General features: G+C 37.2%; 5 protein-coding genes across 6 annotated transcripts; 2 read left to right on the forward strand and 3 right to left on the reverse strand.

Annotated features, from left to right (window-relative positions):
• Positions 1 to 750: 750 nt before the first annotated feature.
• On the reverse strand, positions 751 to 4,572 carry LOC116020829 (molybdate-anion transporter). Its single transcript, XM_031261380.1, has 8 exons — positions 4,347 to 4,572; positions 3,687 to 3,831; positions 3,424 to 3,592; positions 2,388 to 2,658; positions 1,967 to 2,232; positions 1,678 to 1,893; positions 1,358 to 1,460; positions 751 to 1,266 (listed from the first exon to the last, which is right to left on the reverse strand). Exons 1-8 carry the CDS (start codon positions 4,495 to 4,497, stop codon positions 1,202 to 1,204), a joined length of 1,386 nt encoding a protein of 461 aa, XP_031117240.1. The 5' UTR covers positions 4,498 to 4,572; the 3' UTR covers positions 751 to 1,201.
• A 2,526-nt stretch (positions 4,573 to 7,098) lies between these two features.
• On the forward strand, positions 7,099 to 8,788 carry LOC116019640 (expansin-like A1). The gene is made up of 4 exons (XM_031259915.1): positions 7,099 to 7,588; positions 7,678 to 7,865; positions 8,159 to 8,291; positions 8,397 to 8,788. The coding sequence occupies exons 1-4, from the start codon at positions 7,361 to 7,363 to the stop codon at positions 8,646 to 8,648; spliced, it is 801 nt and encodes a 266-aa protein (XP_031115775.1). The 5' UTR covers positions 7,099 to 7,360; the 3' UTR covers positions 8,649 to 8,788.
• LOC116019637 (AAA-ATPase At2g46620-like) lies at positions 8,682 to 10,623 on the reverse strand. Its single transcript, XM_031259913.1, has one exon. It carries the CDS (start codon positions 10,308 to 10,310, stop codon positions 8,892 to 8,894), a length of 1,419 nt encoding a protein of 472 aa, XP_031115773.1. The 5' UTR covers positions 10,311 to 10,623; the 3' UTR covers positions 8,682 to 8,891.
• Positions 10,624 to 11,388: 765 nt separating this feature from the next.
• On the reverse strand, positions 11,389 to 16,642 carry LOC116019638 (ATPase family AAA domain-containing protein 1). Its single transcript, XM_031259914.1, has 5 exons — positions 16,306 to 16,642; positions 13,482 to 13,782; positions 12,868 to 13,026; positions 12,176 to 12,471; positions 11,389 to 11,949 (listed from the first exon to the last, which is right to left on the reverse strand). Exons 1-5 carry the CDS (start codon positions 16,507 to 16,509, stop codon positions 11,728 to 11,730), a joined length of 1,182 nt encoding a protein of 393 aa, XP_031115774.1. The 5' UTR covers positions 16,510 to 16,642; the 3' UTR covers positions 11,389 to 11,727.
• Positions 16,643 to 20,682: 4,040 nt separating this feature from the next.
• On the forward strand, positions 20,683 to 24,118 carry LOC116019846 (metal-nicotianamine transporter YSL3-like). Of its 2 annotated transcripts, none has more exons than XM_031260194.1 (8): positions 20,683 to 20,890; positions 20,968 to 21,332; positions 21,630 to 21,802; positions 21,917 to 22,014; positions 22,110 to 22,244; positions 22,352 to 22,541; positions 22,630 to 22,744; positions 22,916 to 24,118. In XM_031260194.1, the coding sequence occupies exons 2-8, from the start codon at positions 20,969 to 20,971 to the stop codon at positions 23,851 to 23,853; spliced, it is 2,013 nt and encodes a 670-aa protein (XP_031116054.1). In that variant the 5' UTR covers positions 20,683 to 20,890; position 20,968; the 3' UTR covers positions 23,854 to 24,118. The 2 variants fall into 2 exon arrangements, with proteins under 2 accessions (XP_031116054.1, XP_031116055.1); XM_031260195.1 differs by having other exon boundaries at positions 20,684 to 20,890; positions 22,919 to 24,118.
• Positions 24,119 to 24,612: the final 494 nt, after the last annotated feature.

Below are 24,612 nucleotides of genomic sequence, written 5' to 3' on the forward strand. Positions count from 1 at the left end.
TTACTATACACATAGAGAGATGAGCAACTCAAACTTTACTCCAACTTGGAGAACCCAACTCCACTGATGTTTGAGGTGAAATTTGAACCCTTAGCTCACCCTAGTGCTTTTAGTTATGACTTGAACTCAAATGATCAAACACTTATGCTTGCCTAGGATACCACTTTCACTATCACCAATTCAGCTACCCTCAATTAAGCCCAACCTGTAATCCTGGATGTGTGTTTGTGTACACATACACACCTACGTCTATAATAATCAATGGTTTAATTATTTAATTTTCTGACTAGTTTTCTTGATTGGGACTGCAAATTAGAAAGAAAAAAAAAATCCATCAGGGAATGCAAGATCTATGAAGACCACAAGCCTACAAATCTGAAATCACCCAAAAAAAAGAAGGCCAAAGAAGTTAATCAAGCCAAGTCATTAATATTAAGTCAACACTTTAACGATACCACATGCCCTCACGAATAGCTTTCACTTTAGCCTCTTTTCGATTCCTTGTGAACCTTATCAAACATCAAAATGATCAAATTACCCTCTTTCAAGTAATTCTTTCAGAATCTCTTATGAAATTTAGATGAGATCATATATAGCAATGACCAATAAGTTTGATTACACAATTTAACACATTATAACTTTAGACTTAGCAAGACTAATCTTACCAATGAGAAAACCAGCGTAATGCACAATACAATAATATTCTTCGTTGAAACCCGTGGTCCTTAAGAATAACTGCTATTACAGAAATTCACAAGATGATAAAACCAGGGCATCTATTTTTCAACTGTCATGATATTATAAAGAATGAAAACTAAAAAGTTTGCTACTTAGTACATCAATAATATTATATAGTTGAAAACATAGGCAAAAAAAAAAAAAACAATATACTACTTCGTTGCGTATAAAAGTAGTGTCTCTATTAGACAGTAGATGTGAGGCCGGATTAGGGAACGAAAAAGAATTACACAAGCAACAATACAAGTATTAATAGAGCAACAGCCAAATGAATGAACAAAAGCCCACATGTTATGCTGTGTGTGAACAATTGTAGATTTGTAGCAGCGGCGCCTTTCTGCGTGCTTCAATGAATCAGGGCAAATTCTCCTTTGAATCGGGAGAGTGACTATTGGGCGATGATTCCTTCAACTCAACTATGGCCTAAGAATTTTTACCTACGTCTTCTTAAAGCATTCTTGTATCAAGGAGCATTGAGTGGATCAGCCTCTGTATCCCTTTCCTTCAAGGCCGTCCAGTTTTCTGCCTCTGCCATTAGGCACAATAAACATTGAGAAACTACAGTGGAGGAATATGTATCCTAAAAGCTTATAGTATCCAACATAGCATAACCACTTACTTGGCTTTTCTGCAATCACTGAGAGACGCCTTTGCAAGATGGCTGCTACAAATAGGAAAATTGAACACATTCCGAACATAACACTGATGGGGAATGCAGCGACCTTCATTTTGACATTAAAAAAACATTGGTCAGCACTAATGTATGGCAAGCACATTCAGTGCTTTCAGAATAGAAATAACACATTAGAAGAGTGATAATTTCATAACAGAATATGGGAAGTTGTAAATGTAATCCATGATTGTTAGAAGTGCCTTCAAATGAAACCAGAACAACCAGCAAATCCAAAAGCTATGAAAATAAGAGATTTTGTGACATACATTGTACAGCACGATGCAAACAAAGATGTTGAGAGGAATCCTGAAGAAGTTCATTATGGTACTTCTTGCCTCTTCGGGAATATATTGGGATCTCATCTTCATTATGGATGGCCAGAAGATCCCCACACAAGCCTCAAATGTACAGAACCCAAGAAGCAATATACAGCCAGCAAATGTAATGCCTCCCCCTTTCACATTTGAAGGAGCTATGAAGAACTGTTTCAAATATAATAGTTAGGGGATATAAACAGTAGGAGGTAACAAACAACTACATTGTCTCAAAACTTACACTCGTCACAATTGGTAGCAAGAGAGCTGCAGAGGAGATAACAAATACAACTTGCATGTAGCTCTCAACCTTAAGTGAGTTACGGGTCATAAGGCGAGATGCAAATGAGCTTCCCAACATTGACGCCAACATAAAAGTTGCAAAGATAAAACCATGAGGAATATCTTCATCATTCGGACTAAGAGCAGGAGTCCAGAGAAACACAAATGTGTACATTGAACCCTCAAACAGGGACTGTATGGCACCCAGTAATGCAATCTTTTCATCTGATCCATATAAAATATAAAACATCTGAGCCCCAAGCTAATAACCAAACAATAAAAGAAATAAAATGCAGAATCATGCAAAATATATGCAATAAAAGAGGGTAAATGGTAAAAACATGGATGTGGGTTAGACCAATCAGTATCCATAAACCTACCTGAAGCAATGGCTACAGCAGCAGACTTGAACTGAGTCAATAAATCTTTGTTTTCTGATGGATCTCCATAGTTCTCAGTCCATGATGAGAATATGATGGCCATTCCAATGGCAAGAAAACAAGAAGCAGCATCAAAGGGCGACACAGGCCCAAGATTAAGTGTATCAACCAGAAAATTTCCGAACAAGCCAGAGAGAATGGCAACAAGACCATTTCCCAGAAATATTGCCTTGGAGAATGTAATTGAAAGCCACTGCTGATCAAAACCTCTCTGTACACAGTAAAAACCAAAAGGTTACAACCAGTAACCGGCAAATAAGCTTGCATAGTAGTTTAGCACAATACTTCATATCAAATTCTGGTTGCAGTTTCAAATGAACAAATAATAGATTTAAATTAAAAGGGCAGGCATAATAAGTTTGCATAGCAGAATACTTCATATTAAATTCGGGTTCCAGTTTCAAATTAACAGAGAATATATAATAATAGAAGTTATTAGTACATTACTATGATAAACCTGTTTAAATGCTACAACAAAAGAAGGTAAATTAAAAGGGCAGGAGTATGTCAAAAGGACAAACAGAAAACAGTAACTGGCAGTCTGGCACAGTTCCACATTAGATGACACATTTTTCACTGAAACCATCAAAAAGGGCAAGTGAATATAAAAACAATTATTTAAAAAGAATTTCTTGTTTTCAAAAAAAAAAAAAGAATTTCTAAGATTCTGTCTTATGAAGTAACCTAAATGCATTCAAGATGTTTTAAGCAAAAAACTATGAACTACACATTGATAAAAGAGTCCATAAAGGAGCCATTTGCCAATTACATGACTTAATGCAAACCTTTAAAAAAAAAAAAAAAAAAAAAAAAAAAAGATCTACTTCAAAGTAGTTATGCAATTGTAACTAGAAATCAGATGAGGTCTACATAAGACACAATAGAATCAGTTCATAATACAATTAATGTATAAACATATAGCTTAAAAGCAAGTTATTTTTATTTCAGGGGCTATATTATATCCAAAGACCCGTACCTTAAAATGCTCTGCTACCAGCCAAGACTCAAATGATGAGAAGAGGAGAGATGTGGCAATACCACCCAAGATACGTCCCAACATCAACACTTTGTATTGTGGGGAATGCTTGGTGATGCAGCTGAGTATGTAAGTAATACAGTAAGTCACACAAGCTCTCCTTCGACCCCTGAAAAGTATGGAACAAGCATGTAATCAAAATTTCATCATGTCAAAATGAGCATGGATTTATATATATACTGTATATTGAAGGAGTAGCTCACTGTTTGTCAGCCAGAGATCCAACTATTGTGCCAAACAACATGGACGACCCAAACCCAGCAATAAAGAGTTGCCCAATCTCTCCCTTTCCATAGCCGTACGTAGTGTAAAGGTAGTAAACATACGGACCCTGTAACCAATCACCAGCTGTTGCAACAAAATGACTAAGAATTAGACAAATGAAGGCTATAATTCATTTAATAACCACTCACAATAAATGAAGCACAAGTCAACATAATAATGACAGTGTCCAAGATCCAATAGAACACAGTTGAACATGTGATATGCCAGACATTAGAGAAGCTAAAATTGAGACAAATCCTTAAGTGAAACAATCATCACACTTCAACCCATAGCACACTCGGACACTCCCGAGCTCAATAACGACAACAAAGAGCTGACACACTAATCCTCACTCTCATTTCCTAAATTAGAGCTGCTAGCACAAATTGAGCAAAGTTGGAGCAAGTTTTACCAAACTTCAACACATCGCAACAAACATAGATCAGATCACGCACATATATAGATGAAATTCAGAAGAAATGTACATTTCTAAGTATGCATAGTGGTCCAAACAGCCAGATCTAAGGGCGCAGTGATCCAAAGAGGCAGATCTAAGAGTATAATGTCGACAATTATAAGGAAAAGCAGGTGATGCATACCCATCATTAGCGAGTAAACGACGAGGTAATTGTTCTTGAAAGCATTGAAAGTCGGAGATGTTGAGATTCGATCTTTGCTGGACTTGCTGAGCTCGAGAGCTGCCACCACCGCCGCCAAGCCTCCGAACACCATGTAGTAGAACACCTCCATTTTCGTCTCCGCGAGCTCCACTCAGTCTACTATCTGTGGTGAATGGAGAGTATCCAGAAACGCGATCTCAGACTGGGACGGAATTTGGAGTATATATATACGGGTATAATGGGACGCGGTTTAGATGTTGCGTTCACAACACTGAGTTCTGTTATGATTTAATCCTGGCCCTTGGTTTGCGAGATGGACACGTGGCGGACGGGATCTGACTGATGTCTGTCGGTGGAACTACACTCGCCCCCACCGTGCCACTACTCTCCTGTGAGGTAGTGTGAGGTATCCAACTTGGGAAATGATAAGTATAGTTATTACGATCTAAAAATGATAGTCGTTTTGTGTTTTTTTTTTCAGGCAATTCATTATTATATACATTTTTATAATTCATAATATATATTATTCTAATACATAAAGTATATTATTTTACATCAGAAGTTTTATTATTCAAACTCATAATGTACATTATCCTAACACATAATAATGTACATTATCTTACTACATAAATTTCATTATTCTAACACATAATGTATATTATTCTAACTCATAATATCTATTATTCTTACTCATAAAATTTCGCGACGTCATTTTAGACTGTGATCCACACAATAATTTATCGTCAGAATGGACAAGGTGGACCCACCATAATTTAGTTGCGTGGACTACAGTCTACACAATAATTTACTGTCATAACAGACAAGATGGTCCTCCACAATTTACATACTGAATATGTGAGCATTTAGATTGTGAATATTCAGTATGTAAATTGTAAACATTTAACTGTGAACATCCAGTATATAAATTATAAATATTAAATATATAAATTGTGTATTTTAAATTCGAATCTACTATGGACCCAAGTCCATAGAATAATTTGCCAACGGACGACAAATGGGCAATTGGGCCCGCTCGTTTCTCGTCGCCGGTGGTATCGGCCCATTGATTTTTGTCGATGCTTCCATTTTCTTTCGCATTCGGAGCTTCGTTTGTTTTTGACTTTAGCTTTTTATTTTATTTAGCTGAAAATATCTTTGCGCTTGTTATGGCGCGTTTATTTCATATAATATTATTTAAATTTTAATTCTTTTTTTTTTTTCATTTTGACACGTAAATACTTGTAATAAATGAAAATAATATCAAATGATGATGCATTGTATGTGGTTGTGTCGGTTATTAATGTATGAATTTGGTAATATTAACTATATGAAAAAAAAAACATATGAGGAAAATGCATAATATGATTGGAATTTGAACTCATAATCTTGTTATTACAAATTTATATCGTTAGTCATATTTATTAGCTCGCCTGGAGACGACTTAGAGTTACCCCTACTTCTTAATCTCATAATTATGTCTTTTGAACTCCAAAAAACTACAAATACTTCTTAAAAATATTGTAATTAAATTGTTTTAAATTTTTAATAAGTTTCTTTTTTCCGGTTAAGTGGTAATTTTTTATTTGACACATTACATGGAACTAACGAAAATTCTCAAGTTATAAATTTAAAAATTAATAATTAATAAAAAAATCCCATGCATGCAATTATGGAGGTCATTCTCTTTAGTTTCAACTTCATCTCATCCTTCTTCAAAACTAAAAGAATTTAATATAAAATAAATAAAATTCTTATAATTTAAATTAATCTATCAACCCTAACTAAGTGTAATTAATCACAAGGTTATTGACTTTCGTGGTTTGAGTCAATTATCTATGAACAATCTAGATTGTTTTACCTTCTTGTTGTCCTTTACCGACTAGGGTCATAAGATAGAGTTTACCTAGTGCACATCTTTTAAGTATATATGATTACATTAGAAACAATAATAATTATGTCACAATTTATCTCAGCCCAAGTGTTTATTTCATGAAAATGCAAAATTCACAAGTATTATCTGAACAACCTCAAAACTCTATTATTGAAATTGTAGTATAAAGATTATGTGAGACTAACTAATATAATTTACTCTTAATTAATTTGTATGTACGCGACATATTCAAGAGTGCCTTGCACGTATGGCATTGACTAAAACGCTAGGTATGCTTTAGACTAGGATTTTTATTTGATATTTTATTTATTCATTTATTTTTAATGATTTTTTGGTGCCTTAAAATAATATATAGCACATGGGATGTTAATTTAATTCAAAATTTATAGTTGTATATTCATTGTTCCGCTAAATTATTGTTTATTTTTATATGAAATAAAAATATTATTATACAACATGAAATTGTTATTATTATTGAATTAATATTCAAATATTTGACTCTTAATTTACAAATAAAATCGAGTTTGCTCCAAAATACGATATCTCGAGTAGAGAGTTTTAAGTCGGTTAAACATGAAACTGAGATTTAAAATTCAGGTGAATGAAACCCCAATTAAATTGGTCTGTTTATTAACTTGATAATCATAATGTTTCAAAGTTTAACTTAGAGGAGTGACATATTAATTTATTGGTTTGAAATAATCAGTTAGGATTATAAGGCATGTTTACTCCGTGCGATAATGGTGGGGTTGTGGAGGGAAGAAAAAGGACAGTGGTTATTACAAAAATGGTTATTGTGGTTTGTCGCATCCCCCAGCTAATACAATCGTAGGAAGTGGATACGATGAAGTTGCAAGACAACATGCAGCGTCGTGTGTTTCTCTCTCTGTCTGTCCTCGATATGATCTGTCCATCACTGCATTTCCAGCTGTGAAATCTCAAAGCGACGCAACGCAACTCACAGACTCTCCAATCCGCCTTCCTTGTACCCTCATTTTGATGCTCATCCCTCGCGTATACTCAACTAGATCCCCCCGGCCCTTTGCATATATGGCGTTTTAATTTGTGTCCATCTCCGATTCAATCAAGAAATTAGGACAGAATGGCACCCATCATTATCATCATCTCCATCTGCTTATTCCTTCTCCTCACCTTTTCCTCTACCACCGCTTGCGATCGTTGCGTCCACCAATCCAAACTCTCTTCTGTTCTCCAGTCTGCAGGCGCTTGCGGCTATGGCTCCATGGCTGTGAGTTTCAACGGCGGCCATATTGCTGCCGCCGGTGTGAAAATTTACAAAGACGGAGCCCGTTGCGGTGCTTGTTATCAGGTTAATTAATTTCTCTCTAACCTCGTCTCAGTATCGTATTGCCGCCGGTTTAAAAACTTACAAATTAAACGATGATCTCTGATCTGCAGATACGATGCAAGAACCCAAATTTTTGTACCAACCATGGGACCATCGTCATGGTAACTGATCTTGTCACCAGTACTAATGAAACAGATTTTGTGGTCAGCACTGGAACTTTACGGGCTATGGCTAACATGGGCAATGATCAAAACATCCTTCAACTTGTAAACACTAATCTTGATGTCGAATATAAAAGGTTGGTTTCGTTTTTATTTCTTTTATTTTATTTTTGGGCAAAAATAGTCATTATTTAAAGGTGTACATATTGCTTTATTATGATTTTGGACATGACAAAGAAGACAAAGAAATAAATCATATTGTTCATAGTTAACTGATTAAGAATACTTAGCTTGTAACATTGTGATTATAAGTAGACAATGGTTTTACGGGTTTGACTGGATGGAGTTGTCTATTAGTTCAACTTTTTGATTCCTCATTCCATGCTACCTTTGGTCAGAGGTCATCGGAAGCTAATATACATTTGTGCAGGGTGGCATGTGAGCATGGAAGTAATAACTTGGCAATCCGGGTAGAAGAGTCAAGCCAAAGACCAAGTCATCTAGCAGTCACGTTCTTGAACCAAGGTGGCCAAACCGAAATCATCGCCGTCGATGTCGCTCCGGTAAACCAATATATGTTTCCCTTCAATTCTTTACATTTCTGGTATTCCGCGCCGGCGTGACAGTAACCATTAGACTAAATCTTAGCCTTTAATTTGTTTGTGTAGGTTGGGTTTCCCAATTGGAGTTTTATGAGGCGGAGTACCCGCGGGGGAGCTATTTGGGAGACGAGCGCAGCTCCAAGCGGCCCGCTGCAGTTCCGGTTGGTGGTCACGGCGGGGTTTGACGGCAAATGGTATTGGGCAAGTAACGCTTTGCCGGCGGATTGGGAAACCGGGATGATATATGATTCAGGAATACAAATCACCGACATTGCCCAGGAAACCGATTGCTCCCCCTGTGATGATGGCACCTGGTGACACATTATATTGTAAATCAACCACACACACATCTTTTAACTTATTAATTTATTTATTATTGCTTTCAATTCAACCAATATTGTAACATAATTGTACTAATTAAATTATAAATTAATTGTACCCGAATATTTTACAAGAAATATAACATGCAATATTGTAATAGTAATTAAAAAAATTACACTCGAATGACTTTGCTTCAGACCAGAGTGAAATAGTTTCATTTGCATACAAAAGATTCCGGTGTCAACTCTCGTGTAAAGAATTGGAATTGTCCTTCTCTGATGAATCAAAGGACTCTTTTTTTGAGCTCTTGATTCTCAGGAGTCCATACAGTTTTCGAATCTCTTTCAAATTTTCCTTGCAAAAGATTCCCGATTCGCCCCCCTCCTCCACGGTTCGAACCGGTTCACTGTCACTCAACCGTCTTGCATTCCTGGTAGCCTCAGCGTGGGTCTGCAAGGCTGAGATAACAGTTTTCAGAGCGCGGCTCGGGGAGGTCCGGTTCGATATCATGATTTCAGAAATCTCGCCCGGACTCAAACTCGCTCCGGTTTGGAAAACCTCTTCTACGTGAGGGAAAAGCTTGTGATCTTTTAGCCCCAAATGGCTGCTGGCTAGGGTTTTAAATGCAGTGAAATCGCATAACGGGAAGTGTATGTGGAAATCTACTCTTCCCGGCCGGATAACCGTCGGATCAATTTGATCCTTGCCGGTCATCGTGAATACCATTACACGTTCCTCGCCGCAGCAGGAGAATATTCCGTCCATGAAGTTGAGAATGCCGGAAAATGTTACCGCCGTTGATTTTTCGAGCAAACAACGGTCCAGATCTTCGATCACGATCAGTGACTTGGTCGTGGTTTGCAACAGCAGCATCTTCAGATCAGAATCATCGGAGACTTTAGCTAGATCGATATCGTAAACGTCATAGCCAAGAAACTTCGCCATTGCCGCGACGAATGTCGATTTTCCGGTGCCGGAGGGACCGTAAAGCAGGTAGCTCCGTTTCCAGACGCGGCCTAGCCGGTGATAATACTGCTTCGACTTGAGAAACCCTTCCAAATCGGACTTCACCCTGTTCTTCAGATCCGAATCCATCACCACCGTATCAATCGTCGCCGGATGCGTGAACGGAACTGACATCCACCTTCCATTCCTCTCCGGCTCCCTACCGACGTTCACATACAGTCTTACACCCTTCCTCGTCTGCTCAATTTCATAAAACACAGAGTGGATATGCTGAAGGTAAGGACGGAGAATCCGACGCTTATCATTCCTCCGAATCTTCAAAACCAGAGATTTCAACCCGGTTTTCTCATTTTCGTCGTTGATCCAGTAGACTCTGGAGCTGAGAAATTTGTCAACCACAATCTGGTTGGAATCCAGAACAATGCTGATATCATTGGGCTTTCCGCCGGAGAAAAGGGCGGTGAAATCGGAATCTTCAACGCCCGGCAAGGAATTCAGATAAGTTGAGACAACCCTGTACAGTTGATTCTCCTGCATGTTTTGGTTGAACTGCGGTACCCTATAGAATTGATACAAGTAGCATTTCTCCTCCAGAACACGACCCCATTTCGTAACAATGTGCAGGATAGAAGAATTTGATACAAAACGTAAAATTAAACACGAGACGATGATTAAGAAAACGAGCAAAAACATGATACAAGGAAGGCTAAACGAAGAAAAGGAGAAATTTGTGGATTTAAGGTGTTGAAAAGAATTGAAGAATCATTATAGTTGAAGGGCGGATGATGATGTTATTGAATTGGATTAGAGTGCGAGTTTTAAATGCATCGGGAGACGGCTAGCGCCGGCACGGCATTGAAAAGATTTACTTTGGGATTAGGCTGGGGTAGACTTTAGAAATAAAATCGGTTATAATGCACATAGGCTCTCAAGTCTCGACTCCATTAATATGATATAACAACATTTCACTCTATTCATCTTTGAAAACCTTTTTTGTTTTTATGATGAGGAAAATCATAATCATTATTTGAATAAGTGTACTCTATTTAGTATCAGAGTTAACCCTGCCAACCACATGCCAAAGATCATGAGTTTGAATATCTGCCTCACCCTGCACACGTGAGGGGTTAAACTTTCTGTGTGACTTTAATTGATCAGTCTGAATGATTCATAGTTGATTAGCTCAAATACTAAGTTAACAATTTGGCCAATTTATTAACCTTGAAGGGGAGAGGTTGGGCTATAAGGTCAACAAATCTGTGAATTAGTTGCAATTTTATAATGCTTTGTAGCATTAAAAGGTTAGCTGAAACAGTAATTGTGGACTTGTGCTGTGTATAAAGAAATGAATTGTGCAATTCGATACAACCCCATGAATGCATGATAAGAAGCACCAAAAGCCATTATGGGCAATTAATGAACAATCAACCACCTGTGTGTTGCAAGCAGAAAAGGCTGAAAATGAGCCATTTGGTTGAAATTATCGCTTTCACTTCATTCACTACCCATGTCAGTACATCATTATAAAATGCAGTGTCAAAAGTTGTGTCGGGCAGACAACAAATTAAAACCTCATTGAATTACTCGGTGCAAATGTTTAATTTAGGTTGACGTTGATGTATACTTGATTATACTTGATTCGCTTATCTGTCAAAATTTGTCGATGATGACAAAGTTCAAAACACTATCAAGAAAAGTACTGATTTTTCAGTTTTAACTTCAGTCCTGTGATCTTTTCCAAGTGCAAAAGAGATGGTCTAACAAACATCAATTGGTAGTTGAATAATAAGAGAATATCTTCTCATATTTATTTTTAAATTTCTAATGAGGGATTTGTAAAGAGAATCTCTCCCAAAGTCAAATCCTCATACTTCATACAGTTAAGTCTTACATTTTTTTTCTTCAAAAAACTACACAACCTTAATAATGATCACGGATCAAGCAACATTAAACTTGTCAACTTTGAATGTGGGTGACTAAAGAAGTTTGCTGTTTAGACTAAAATCCTAGGAAAAACCCCATTTAGCTAATAGCAAGACAAAATTTCACAACATTAATAACGTGGCGACAGGGCGTCTGTTGTATGGTGAATGCAATGTGGTGGTGGGGTTTAAGAGTCGTTAGAATCAGACTGCAGGTTTATGATTTGTGAAACGACGAGCTTTGAGAGCTCGCTGATTGCAGCTTGAACCTGATAATCGTCTTGGTCCCTCGGCCGTGACCATCCAGATGTTTGTGAACTGAATCTGCTGTATTCGTTTGCAGCTACTTTTGTGTTTTTTGACGTTGATATAACTCTCTCCAAATCCCCTTGTGATAATGGCCTCGGCTCCTGTAAGTGAGGAAGAAACTATCAATCCCACAATCCCTCTAAATCTCGAAGATCAAAGATTTACTATAGGAATAATGAGAACACGGGAAATTGCAAGCAGAAGAGAAACAATCAGCATGACAGTTAGTTCTTATTGTTATATATACCAATAACAAGAATTACCCAAATATACAATGTCAAGGCAAGAATACATTCAATATTATAAAAAGGGACTGAAAGTACTTACTGAACATGGGCGTCCACTTTTCTCATCATTGAGAAGTTCCCTGATGGGAAAATATGCAGCTTTCTTGCAGAGATCAAGAAGATCTGAACCAGTGTATCCGTCGCATAAACCAGCTATATAGTCGTAGTCAATGCTTTCCTCAACCTTCTCACCCCTGAGGATCACCTTAAGTATCTCTACTCTCTCCCGGCGATCAGGGATCCCAATCTCAAATGCCTGGGGGAGACGCCGAAGAATTGCTTCATCAAGCTCTGATGGACGGTTAGTTGCAGCTAGTACCATCACTCGTGCGTTCTCTGTGAAAGGAATAACGAAACGTCAGTGACAGAGAGACGACCACAAAACGCTCCTAGACACATCATCTAAACAGACTTTAATCACCACGTAAGTGGTAAATCCAGCCTTAATACACTAAAATCATGTGACAACCAGTTCTCCAATTGACCCAACTGGAGCTATATTGAAAAAGATGCTTTAAAAAAAATACAAAAGCCTTCAACATCAGAGCGACTTGGAAAAGAGGCTTTCTACCTCTTGTCTACTTCAAAATCCTTTTTTTCTTCTTTTTTTAAATGTTCAACCTAACTTATGCTTTTTGAAGTCAATAATCTCTAAAACAAGATAGAACAAACAAGCACATAATTGAAACAATACAAAATACATAATATCTAGTTCAGGAAAGAAGAACTTACGGTCAGTGGTGAAACCATCCCACAAAGCCATGAATTCAGTCTTCATATTAGTTAATGCTTCATGGTCAGTAGTCTTACGTTGACCCAAAAAACTATCCACCTCATCAATAAATATAATCGCTGGCTGGAGTTTATATGCCAGGCTAAATACAGCAGACACTACAAAATGGAACCAAGCAAGAGTATATCAATTTTATAAAAAGGTTGGAAGACATGAAACACCACATTCTGAAATTAATTAACTAGCAAGCAAAATATAAATAGTACAAGCTTATAAACCATACCAAAAGTTCCAAAATTGCATAGAGAAATAAGGCTGGCAGATGCCGTAATGTTGAAAAGAAAGAAAAAGAAAAGGGCAAAGGATAGGAAGGCCTTTTGGTGTCCCATCCCTATACAAAAGGTGAGCAAGAGATTTTGCTGACAAAATGGAAGTTTAACATGAGAAAGGGAAACGATAAAACATATGAACAAGGAGTGATAGGGCAAGTAAAAGTAAAACTAGCTTTAAAAAGAGCCCTCCAATCCCTTGATAATTCTGGAAGAAACAGGCCTAAAAGAAGAACGAGGGAGAAAATAAGCGCGGAAGTATCCATAAATGACGCCTAACTCACCTAGTTTTTGAGCATCACCAAACCACTTGCTCATAAGATTGGAAATCTTTACATTGATGAAAACAGCTCCTGATTCTTTTGCAATTGCTTTGGCAAGCATAGTCTTGCCAGTGCCAGGTGGTCCATATAGCAATACACCCTTTTGAGGACCAAGAAGTTTTCCGTGAGAAAATAGTTCTGGTCTTCGTAGAGGAAGAATCACCAATTCATACAACGCTTGTTTTATAGATTCCAGTCCACCAATAGAATTGAACTCCACATCAATATGATCAGGATTAATTACATCACATGCAATTACATCCTGTTGACCCACAAAAAGAAGAGGAAATTTTACAAAAATTTAGATGTAATATGAAATGAATAGTAATTTGCATATAAATGGTAGGGCTCAGCATGCAATAATCTGGCACTATATTCTAGCTGCTAAGAATACAGTCTATTGGGGCACAGAAAGATTTTACAGAATTCAAGCAGAGCAGTTGAATAAAGGACGGCAAGAGGATATAGAAATTAGGAAGTATAGCACCCAGTCAACCCTAGAGGATATAGAAATTAGGAAGTATAGCACCCAGTCAACCCTAAGTTAAGCAGAGCAGTTGAATGATAGCACCCAGTCAACCCTAAGTTAAGCAGAGCAGTTGAATGAAGGGCGGCAAGAGGATATAGAAATTAGGAAGTATAGCACCCAGTCAACCCTAAGTTAAGCAGAGCAGTTGAATGAAGGGCGGCCAGAGGATATAGAAATTAGGAAGTATAGCACCCAGTCAACCCTAAGTTAAGCAGAGCAGTTGAATGAAGGGCGGCCAGAGGATATAGAAATTAGGAAGTATAGCACCCAGTCAACCCTAAGCTAATCACAATGTAGCTTCTAGACCACCACTCCACCTAACTTCATAGCATGCTAGCTTAAGTTTGCCATATTCCACCATAAAACTTCTTTGGAGCAAAATGAGCAACAAGGTTTCCATCACTTCAAGAACAAAGACAAGCACTTTTTCACACAAAAGCATAAGAGTAATGCAAAAGTAAGCAAAACTGTTTTTAATAGCTTACATATATGATTCAGAATATGTTAATGGTTGATTATGCATATCTTGGTACTAATGGTTGCTTGTTCAACCTACGGAGACAGCTATGAGGATAAATGTAATCCCATAAATCCATATTTCCATGCTATTACACAATACTACAACAATTAAACTGTTGGTAGATATCACATTAAATTATTACAGAGCAGAATATAAGATGACAAAGATAATTTCTCACTTATTCAGTTATTGCTTCAGGGAAGAAGTGCAATAAAACAGGCACTTTCTCATTTTCCTATGCCTCACCTCAGCAAGGCGATTCTCAGTCAGTCAGGCGCTAAGCAACCTCTTTTCATAAGTGAGCTCCTACTTTATACATACAAATACACATTAATTGCAATGCTCTCTTATTCAAACAACTTCTCTATAACTAAATGCCAGTGGAAATTAATCTTGGTTACTTTCTCTCCACTGACNTTCAACCTACGGAGACAGCTATGAGGATAAATGTAATCCCATAAATCCATATTTCCATGCTATTACACAATACTACAACAATTAAACTGTTGGTAGATATCACATTAAATTATTACAGAGCAGAATATAAGATGACAAAGATAATTTCTCACTTATTCAGTTATTGCTTCAGGGAAGAAGTGCAATAAAACAGGCACTTTCTCATTTTCCTATGCCTCACCTCAGCAAGGCGATTCTCAGTCAGTCAGGCGCTAAGCAACCTCTTTTCATAAGTGAGCTCCTACTTTATACATACAAATACACATTAATTGCAATGCTCTCTTATTCAAACAACTTCTCTATAACTAAATGCCAGTGGAAATTAATCTTGGTTACTTTCTCTCCACTGACATAACCAACCCAAAAAAAAAAAAAAGCACTGTATTCTAACACACATACAAACCCCCAGCGTCCAGTCTCCGCCCCACCTCCCCCCTCCTCCCTTCTGATCGAAATGCACCATAGTTTACTATGAGCATGATTATGTTCTCACCATAATGAATATAAATGAGATTATGTTCACCATAATGAATATAAATGAGATTATGTTCACCAAAAGTGGAATTTTAATGATTCAAGCAAATACCATTCACAACACTAACAAAATTTCAGCATTTAGAAATACCAATGCCCTACACTCCCCTTTTGCAACACACAAAAACTCACTTAAACAATGTCAAAGTTCAAAAATAACACTTCTGTTCCCTGCTGAAATCCAATTTTACAGCTAATTACAATATAGAATCCAGTGGCAGAGCTATGTGTTAACTAGTGGGGTCAATTGACCCAACTCAAAATTGGTTGTTTATTCCTTATATGTTTATATATTTTGATAAATCTTAAAATTGGCCCCACTAAAATATATATAATGGTGGTCAACATATAAACTTTTTTAAAAAACCCTGGGTTTTGCACTTTGGCTTGAACTTTGAGCAGTGGCGGAGCCAGGATTATATTGACACCCGCTCCGCCACTGATAGAATCTCAACTTCCTTTTCAAAAAGCATATTCAGAATTAAATGTATTCACCACACAATAAAACTTCAAGCATTTCTGCCACTTACTGACAGTATTGGCAGATTCAAGTGTCAGATAACAAAAGTTCATAGAAATATATTGGCAGATTCAAATGGCAGATAACAACAGTTCATAAAAAAATTAGTTTAGAGTAAAAATTGGATTGCTCAAATTACATATAAATAGCATGAAGGGGGGGGGATTATTATAGCATAAAAATGGAATTGAGTATAAAGCACGAGAAATAATTGAAGAGAATGGACCTCATAGGGATTGGTCTGAATAAGCGGACGGCCAAGACGCTTGGCGATTTCCTTCTTGTGCTGGAGGGCTTTCTTGGCGGCTTCGCGGTTCGGGTCGAGCTGTCGGAGCCCCACAAACAACACCAAGCAGCTCAGAGCGGCGCTGGCGGCGTACAACACCAATTCCTGCAAGAACTTCGTCTCTGATGACCCCCCACCCTTCATCGCAACAATAAATCAGAACCCAAATAATTTAATTTCACTCCGAAATATGGGTCGAAGACGGGCTAGATAAAAAGCAACCGTAGAAGACGATTAGACGAAGAAGCGCTGCGGACCGCGAGAAGATATCGAGGAGCCATGAATCATCTTGATTATCAGGGCCGGGGGAGATGGACGCGAATTTACAAAAATACCCTTTCTTGCTGTTGCGGTTTACCCGACCCGGTTAACCTTTTATTTATTTATTTATTATTATTTTTTTAAATTCCCCATTTAACAGGCCGGCCCAAACAAACAACTCATCGCAGCCCACGACCCAGGGTGTAACAATTAGGATTTATGGACTTATGATTAGTCCAAGTTATGATTATTATTTTTTTTTGAGAAAAAGTTATGATTATTTAAGAACTGTTTTTTTAAAAAAAATAAAAGACAAATTATTAACACCTTGTTTATCCCGAAATTCAACTCATTTCAAGTCGACATAAATTGTTTAAATAGAGGGTCATGTGTAGTTAGATAAACCATCATAGATTGTCCATGATTGACAAGCTTAAATTAAGAAAATCAATAAATAAATTGAACTTAAAATTTTATAATTACTAAATTAATTGTAACTCAATTGGTTTCCCAACTTCAACCAAATACCCCTTGGCTTGATAAATTACATTTGCATGTATTGCAACTCGCAAATGATTCACCCCCACAAAACCACAATGCATAATTGTGAGGTACTTTCGCCTTTTTGAGGGTGACATTGCACAATTACACCACATTTAGCATATGATTCACCAGACACCAATCACCACACAAAGCCACCAACCACAATGCATAATTATTGCACCGCATTTCGCAAATAATTCACCATATAAGACACCAATCGCGCTGCATATCAATCAACTTCATTGCCAAGCATCTTGTATTCAAATGACATGTAGTAACTCTACCATTTAAAATGTCATGAGGAGATATTACAGTGTTTTTTAATTAAAGATCTTGTAGTCTAGTGGCACCCGGTGTCCCCAAAAACACTTTCACATGGATGATGGGAGTGTGTATGAGTCTTAGTAATAGCAAGTCAGTAGTACTAATACTAAAAAAAATGGTTACAAATTTTGGTTAAATTTTTGAGCGGTGCTTGATGTTGCATAGAATTTGTGTTGGCCTGGGAAAGAAAAACATATCATTTCATGATTGATTCACTTTTAGTTGACAGCATAATTAAAGTCGTCTATCTCATGCCATGTTCGTTGAGGTGAACCAAACATGGTGGTTTCAGCATATGTGCAAAACGTTACTTGCAGAACTGAAACTTATTCCACAACCACTATCTATATACCCATCACACGCCACCAAAATATAACTGCATCTAAAAAGCGTGAATAAAAGTATTCCATTAATTATTATGCAATAATTTGGAAGATACCATATCGCGTAAGCCTTTCTCAATCTCATAAGATTGCCCAATTCTTTATGTTAAACTTATATTCTACGCTTTACAAAAAGAACAACCGATTGGATAGATCATGATTCTCGCACTGAGTTCGACACTTTCACCCATCACACATAGTCTTGAAATTTGTATTTCCTGGGTTGTAGGCTATTACACAAAAGCGAGTTTCATACCATTAGATAGTAGTTGAATCACCCCAAAAATAAAATATATATTTAACGAAATAGAAAATATTTCTAGAGTCACAACGTTAGATTTATCTAGTGTACGTCCTTAAAATAGTGATCATGGATTTTACTCTCCATTCAAAAAAAAAATAAAAAAAAATCCATAGCTTGATGCTTGGGTATTAAACATGATTTCAAGAATTTATTGATTATATATTTTTAATAAAATATTGTTAGTATTTAGTATTATCTTAATAATATCAAATATAGCCAAATAAATATATAATTATATCTAATACTTTCTGCAATGATATCAATCAATGGCATATATAGAAAATCATTATTGTTTCATACAAACAAATAAGGTAAGATAGATATTTTTTAGGCAATACTAGCTAGCTTGTAGTCATCATCATTTTCTTCTCTAGGAAAAGGAGAAAACAGAAATTAGTCAAATTACCAAGCAGCCACATCATCTTTAATATTCCCCCAGTGACATTTTATGTACTCAGTTAGATTAACTATAATTGATTTAAATTATTTATAATAATTGTTTATATGTATTAATTTAAGGGAAGTTTATGGGTGCCCATTTTACACTCAATATAACTCAAAATACATATATAATTGTACCGAGTATTTTAAAAATATGTGACATCATTGTGATAAGCCCAACTAAATTAGTCAAATGATTAATTTGATAATCAGAAGATTTTAAGCTTGCACTTTTGTGTGGCGGTTCTATAAATCAAATCAAAAGTATTACGGAGTATAACACCACAACTCCCCATGCAAATTAACATATTATTATTCCTTCTTAAGAAATAAAAAAATTATTAAAACCAAAATGGTCATTCTCTATAAATATAACATTTATAACTATATTATTTAAAATATTCCTTAACTAAGAATGTGAAACTTATATAAAAAGTATTATAAGAACACAATTCTCAATGCAAATTAACATATTATTAATCCTCATTAATAAATAAAAATTTTATTACAAACCCTTTAATTTTGATGTGGTCATAGGACCTGGTCTATTTTATTGAGAAAAGTCTTGGTCCAAGGGTGGTGGCAAAACCTTTATAAATATGTCTCCATAATTGTATTAGGACGTTATAAAATCTGTCATTCTCTATAACAATCATTATTGTGTGTACATACTATCAAATACTTGAAATATACACTCAGTACACAAATAATGTACTTTTAGTATATTAAAAATGTATATTGTATTCCGGAAAAGTATATTATTTGAATATTAAAAGTATATTATACATCCAATACACAAATAATGTACTTTTTGTTATGATCCACATAATAATTTTCCCCTCTATAACTGCATTATTTAAAATATGTCTTAAATAATAATTTGAAACCTAATTCAATATAAAATTGTCTTGTTCTCATAACATTTACATTGTTTTTATTATGAATAAAAATCACTTTCACCCAAAAAAAAAACACTTATTAATTTGTGTTTCTCTAACAACATTTTTTTTCTAGGTCAATCAACTATGATTACACATAAAGGTTAATCTTCTATGGTTTACACTCTTACATGGATGATGGGAGTGGGTTCGAGCCTCAGTGGAGGCAACTGTTGACTCTTTGTGCTTCAGTAAGTTGAGAGAATAGCTATGAACAAATACTACATTGTAACAGAGTCAGTAGTACTAAAAAAAACTATGATTACACATAAAGGTTAATCTTTTATGTGTGTGAAGTATGACCATTGTGACACTAGTTGGTTTAATTTGATTAGTGTTTCAATTCCGCACCACAACAAAGTTAAGGTAGATGTATATATATAAACGATACTAATTTTGAGAGCATAGCAAGTAAATTAAACATAAATGAAAAGTCAAGACCCAGGGGTCTAGTAAAGGGTTTGGGTCCACTCCTCAGTGAGTCAGTACTAAAAAAAATAAACAGACATGGAAATAGTATTTAATAGGGTACTTAAATGTTGCAGTGAGTGGTTATTAGTACTATATATGCATAAACTTTCTTTTCGGTGTGTGAGAACACAAGAAAACAAAAGTGAAGGAAAGAAGAATAAAAATTGGGACCACCAAATGGAAATGGCACTTGTCAATTGTCATGTATATATGAATGAGTGAATCTGATGATTAATCTGTGATCCAGAAAGGCAGAAAGGCGCCATGTTCACATCACTCAACACAAATGCTCCCACTGCCAAAAGGCAGACTGCTTTTTTGAAGCTCGGATTTTGGGGGGTATAGTACATCGTTATCCCAACATTGATGGGAAAATTTATGTACTGCACCACTGCATTCCATTATTGACTGGCGAGAGAGGGAGAAATGGGGTCAACGCTGAGGAGGGACATTTATTGATTTATACCCCACCAGCTGTAACCAAGAGAATTTGTTACCGTTAATGTTGTGGTTTGGTTCTGGAACATGTGTAGTACACATACCTTTTTGAGGATGTTCTTTCCTTTTGTACTACCCATACCCATGCAGTAGTACTAGTACTTGTGGTGGGTGGCTTGGTTGAATTCACACAATCTTGACTCGTGTTACCACCACCATCTTCTCCTCATCAATGGGTAGGTCATAGGATAGGACCAGAGATTTTTCTCCCTTTAAATTTGGATTTTCGTTTGGTCCCTTTCTTGTTCTTTGAAAGTTCCTTTCTGGGTTCTCTGGGATTTATCAGATTATTAAGTCCCAGAGTTTAATGGTTTGAGTTCAGAATAAAAATCTCTGCTTTTTCTCCATTTACTTTATCCAAGGTAAGATTCTTGATTCTTTGAATTCTGTGTATAAAAACTGTGCAAATTAAAGGGGGCTTATTAATTTGAGTTTGTAGAATGATGAACGCGGATAGGGAAGATGGTGCAGTGCTGGGAATGGAGATTGAAGGGGAAGAAGAGAGGGGGAAAGAAATGGAGGATCTGAAGAGGATTCCTCCATGGAAGAAGCAGATAACAGTTCGAGGGGTGATTGCCAGCGCCTTGATTGGGATCATTTACAGTGTGATAGTGACGAAGCTGAATCTCACAACTGGGCTTGTCCCAAATCTCAATGTCTCGGCTGCACTTCTTGCCTATGTGTTGATACAGTTTTGGTGTAAGCTTCTTCAAAAGGCTAATCTTGTTTCAACTCCATTCACCAAGCAGGAGAACACTGTTATTCAGACCTGTGCTGTTGCCTGCTATAGCATTGCTGTGGGAGGTTAGCAAATTATTTTTTTCCCAGCTGTTTTTGGTGGTGTTAATGTTGTCAATTAGCCCGCATGGGCAGCTCAACTGGTCACAGGGGTGAAGTTTGATAGAAAAGACCGGAGATAGAGTCTCACCAGCGTGGCGACCTCTCAAAGTGAGGGGCTCCCCGCAGTGAGCAAAGGTCTGGCCTCTGTGTTCAGTTGAGTTACCAGGCCTTGGGTTGGGGATTCAACCTTTTTTGGGGAGGAATATTGTCAATTAAGTTCAAAAGTTCAGTTTGGTTATGATTTTATCTGTGTTAATTTAGGTGGTTTTGGATCTTATCTGCTGGGATTGAACAAGAAGACATATGAGCAGGCTGGGGTGGATACAGTGGGAAATGTTCCAGGGAGTCATAAGGAACCAAAGCTTGATTGGATCATTGGGTTCTTATTCGTTTCGAGTTTTGTTGGCTTATTAGCCTTGGTTCCACTCAGAAAGGTGATGTTTTTAATTGAACTGCAGAACTCCAAACAGGAAAATATTTAGTATTTGCTCATGTAGTGTAACATAGGATGTATCTAATATCTTAGTCATGTTTCTGTTGTTTTGCAGATAATGATCATAGACTATAAGTTAGCTTATCCTAGTGGAACTGCTACTGCTGTTCTAATCAATGGGTTTCATACGCCTAAGGGGGACAACGAGGCTAAGTATATATATAACCACTACTGAAAATTATTGCCTTGTGGAAATGAGTTGAACGCGAAATCTGAACTTGTGTTCCACTTTCCTTTGGGATTTTCAGGAAACAGGTTCGTGGGTTCGTGAAATTCTTCTCGTTCAGTTTCTTGTGGAGTTTCTTTCAGTGGTTTTATAGTGGTGGAGCTAAATGCGGATTTTCCCACTTCCCCACCCTTGGGTTGCAGGCCTGGAAACACTCGTATGCACTTCTCCTTATCTGTTATTGGCAAGATTTAAGTATCGTATGAGTGATTTTGTTTCAATCATCGGATCATTAGTGATTTTGAAAAAATCGAACTTTTGCAGGTTTTATTTTGATTTCAGCATGACATATGTAGGAGCAGGAATGATTTGTTCTCATCTCGTGAATTTGTCTTTGCTCGTTGGAGCCATTGCTTCTTGGGGAATAATGTGGCCGCTGATTGGCGAACGCAAAGGATCTTGGTTCCCTGCAACTCTACCACCAGATAGCATGAAGAGTCTGAATGGTTATAAGGTCAGTGGAAAATAATCTGACAAAATTCTTCATTTTAATACTGAGCTGGTAATTTTACAAAGATTTACACCTGTTTTCTTATATTCAGGTTTTTATTTCTATTGCTCTCATCCTAGGAGATGGCCTCTACAATTTTCTCAGGACAGTATTTTACACCAGTAGAAGCATATTTGCTGCAATGAACAAGAAGAATTCCAGAACATGTGAGTTAATCGTTGAAAGCTTGTCACACTTAATCACACTGACGTTTTGGGTATTTAGATGTTAAATGTTAGAATGGCTAATCCAGAAAAATCCACCTTTTGATTCATATTACTCATTCAAGTTTAAACTGTGGAAAAATGAATCTTAATGACTAGACATTTCCATGGCAGCAGTTCCAGAAACTAAGGATGAGCCACTTGAAAATCTTCAACGAAACGAATTCTTCATCAGAGAGAGCATTCCCTTGTGGGTAGCGTGCGTAGGGTACCTTGTTTTCGTTGTTATCTCCACAGTCATAATCCCAATCATGTTCCCTGAACTGAAGTGGTATTTTGTTCTCGTGGCCTACGTTCTTGCACCTGCTCTGAGCTTCTGCAATGCTTATGGAGCTGGTCTAACCGACATGAATATGGCATATAACTATGGGAAAGTGGCGCTCTTTATATTAGCTGCTTTGTCCGGGAGAGAAAATGGTGTAGTTGCGGGACTTGTAGGATGTGGGCTCATAAAATCCATCGTTTCAATCTCGTCTGATCTGATGCACGATTTCAAGACAGGCCATCTTACCCTAACCTCCCCTCGATCGATGCTCCTTAGCCAAGCGCTTGGAACTGCCATGGGTTGTATAGTGGCTCCTCTCTCGTTCTTCCTCTTCTACAAGACATTCGATGTGGGGAACCCGGATGGGGAGTACAAAGCTCCTTACGCTCTTATATATAGAAACATGGCCATCCTAGGTGTTGAAGGCTTCTCTACGCTTCCCCAGCATTGCTTGCAGCTCTGCTATGGGTTCTTCGCGTTTGCCATGGTTGCCAACCTGCTGAAAGACGTATCCCCAAAGAACGTCGGGAAATGGATCCCCCTCCCTATGGCTATGGCCGTTCCTTTTCTTGTTGGGGCTTCTTTCGCAATCGATATGTGTATGGGTAGTCTCGTTGTATACACATGGCACAGGCTCAACAGCAAGAAGGCGACTCTGATGGTCCCTGCAGTTGCATCGGGTCTGATCTGTGGCGATGGGTTGTGGATCCTCCCACAGTCGATACTCGCGCTTGCCAAAATCAAAGCTCCAATCTGCATGACCTTTTTGCCTGCAAATGCATCCTAAAAGTTTAAACATTGCCAGACAGACACTACAATTAGTCTATGCCTGTCAAAAGGCTTTTGGAAGAATGTCTAGTTAGAAAAGATAGATGTGGGCCTAATTAGAGATGTAAACAGAATGCAATAATGACAAAAGTATACAAAAGCAGCTATTGCAGATCATTTATAATGTGCAATTGGTCAACTTTTAGTGCATAATAAAGTGGCCAAAGAGTAATGGTTGTAATATGCTTATAGATAATAATCAAGACCATAAATTTCACTTTCTCCTCCCCTCTCTTCTCTTGGAGATGCATTGTTGATGTTTGAAAACAAATGGATTAGCCTCCTTGTTGAACATCATAAGTTCTGCTTAGCATGCCAACAGCAGTTTGAGACGGAGGATTAGTCCCCTACCACTTAATGTGCTGACCGTTGAGACGGTGAAGTAGTCTTCTGGATGTCGGTTGGAAGGATACCTTGGGAAAAAAATCCAAAAACGAATTGTTAACAAGAGATACACATGCTAAAATTTAGTGAGCATGAAGCAATCTCAGCCAAGATGGTCAGACTGTTAACTTGGTAACTCCAAGGTTACAAGTTTGACATCCAACGGGAGCGGCTTATTCATCTTATTGGTTTGAGCTGGTGACAACCTAGGCTGGTTTACCTCCTTGTGGTCCTTTGTCAGCTAAGATTACAAGGCGAGATTTACACCATACACACCATCGGATAGTTGCCGCAAGTTTCCCTTCTCACTCAAAAACTAATTAGTGAGCATACA

Source organism: Ipomoea triloba, chromosome 5, assembly GCF_003576645.1.
Source record: "Ipomoea triloba cultivar NCNSP0323 chromosome 5, ASM357664v1".
Taxonomy (NCBI): Eukaryota; Viridiplantae; Streptophyta; class Magnoliopsida; order Solanales; family Convolvulaceae; genus Ipomoea; species Ipomoea triloba.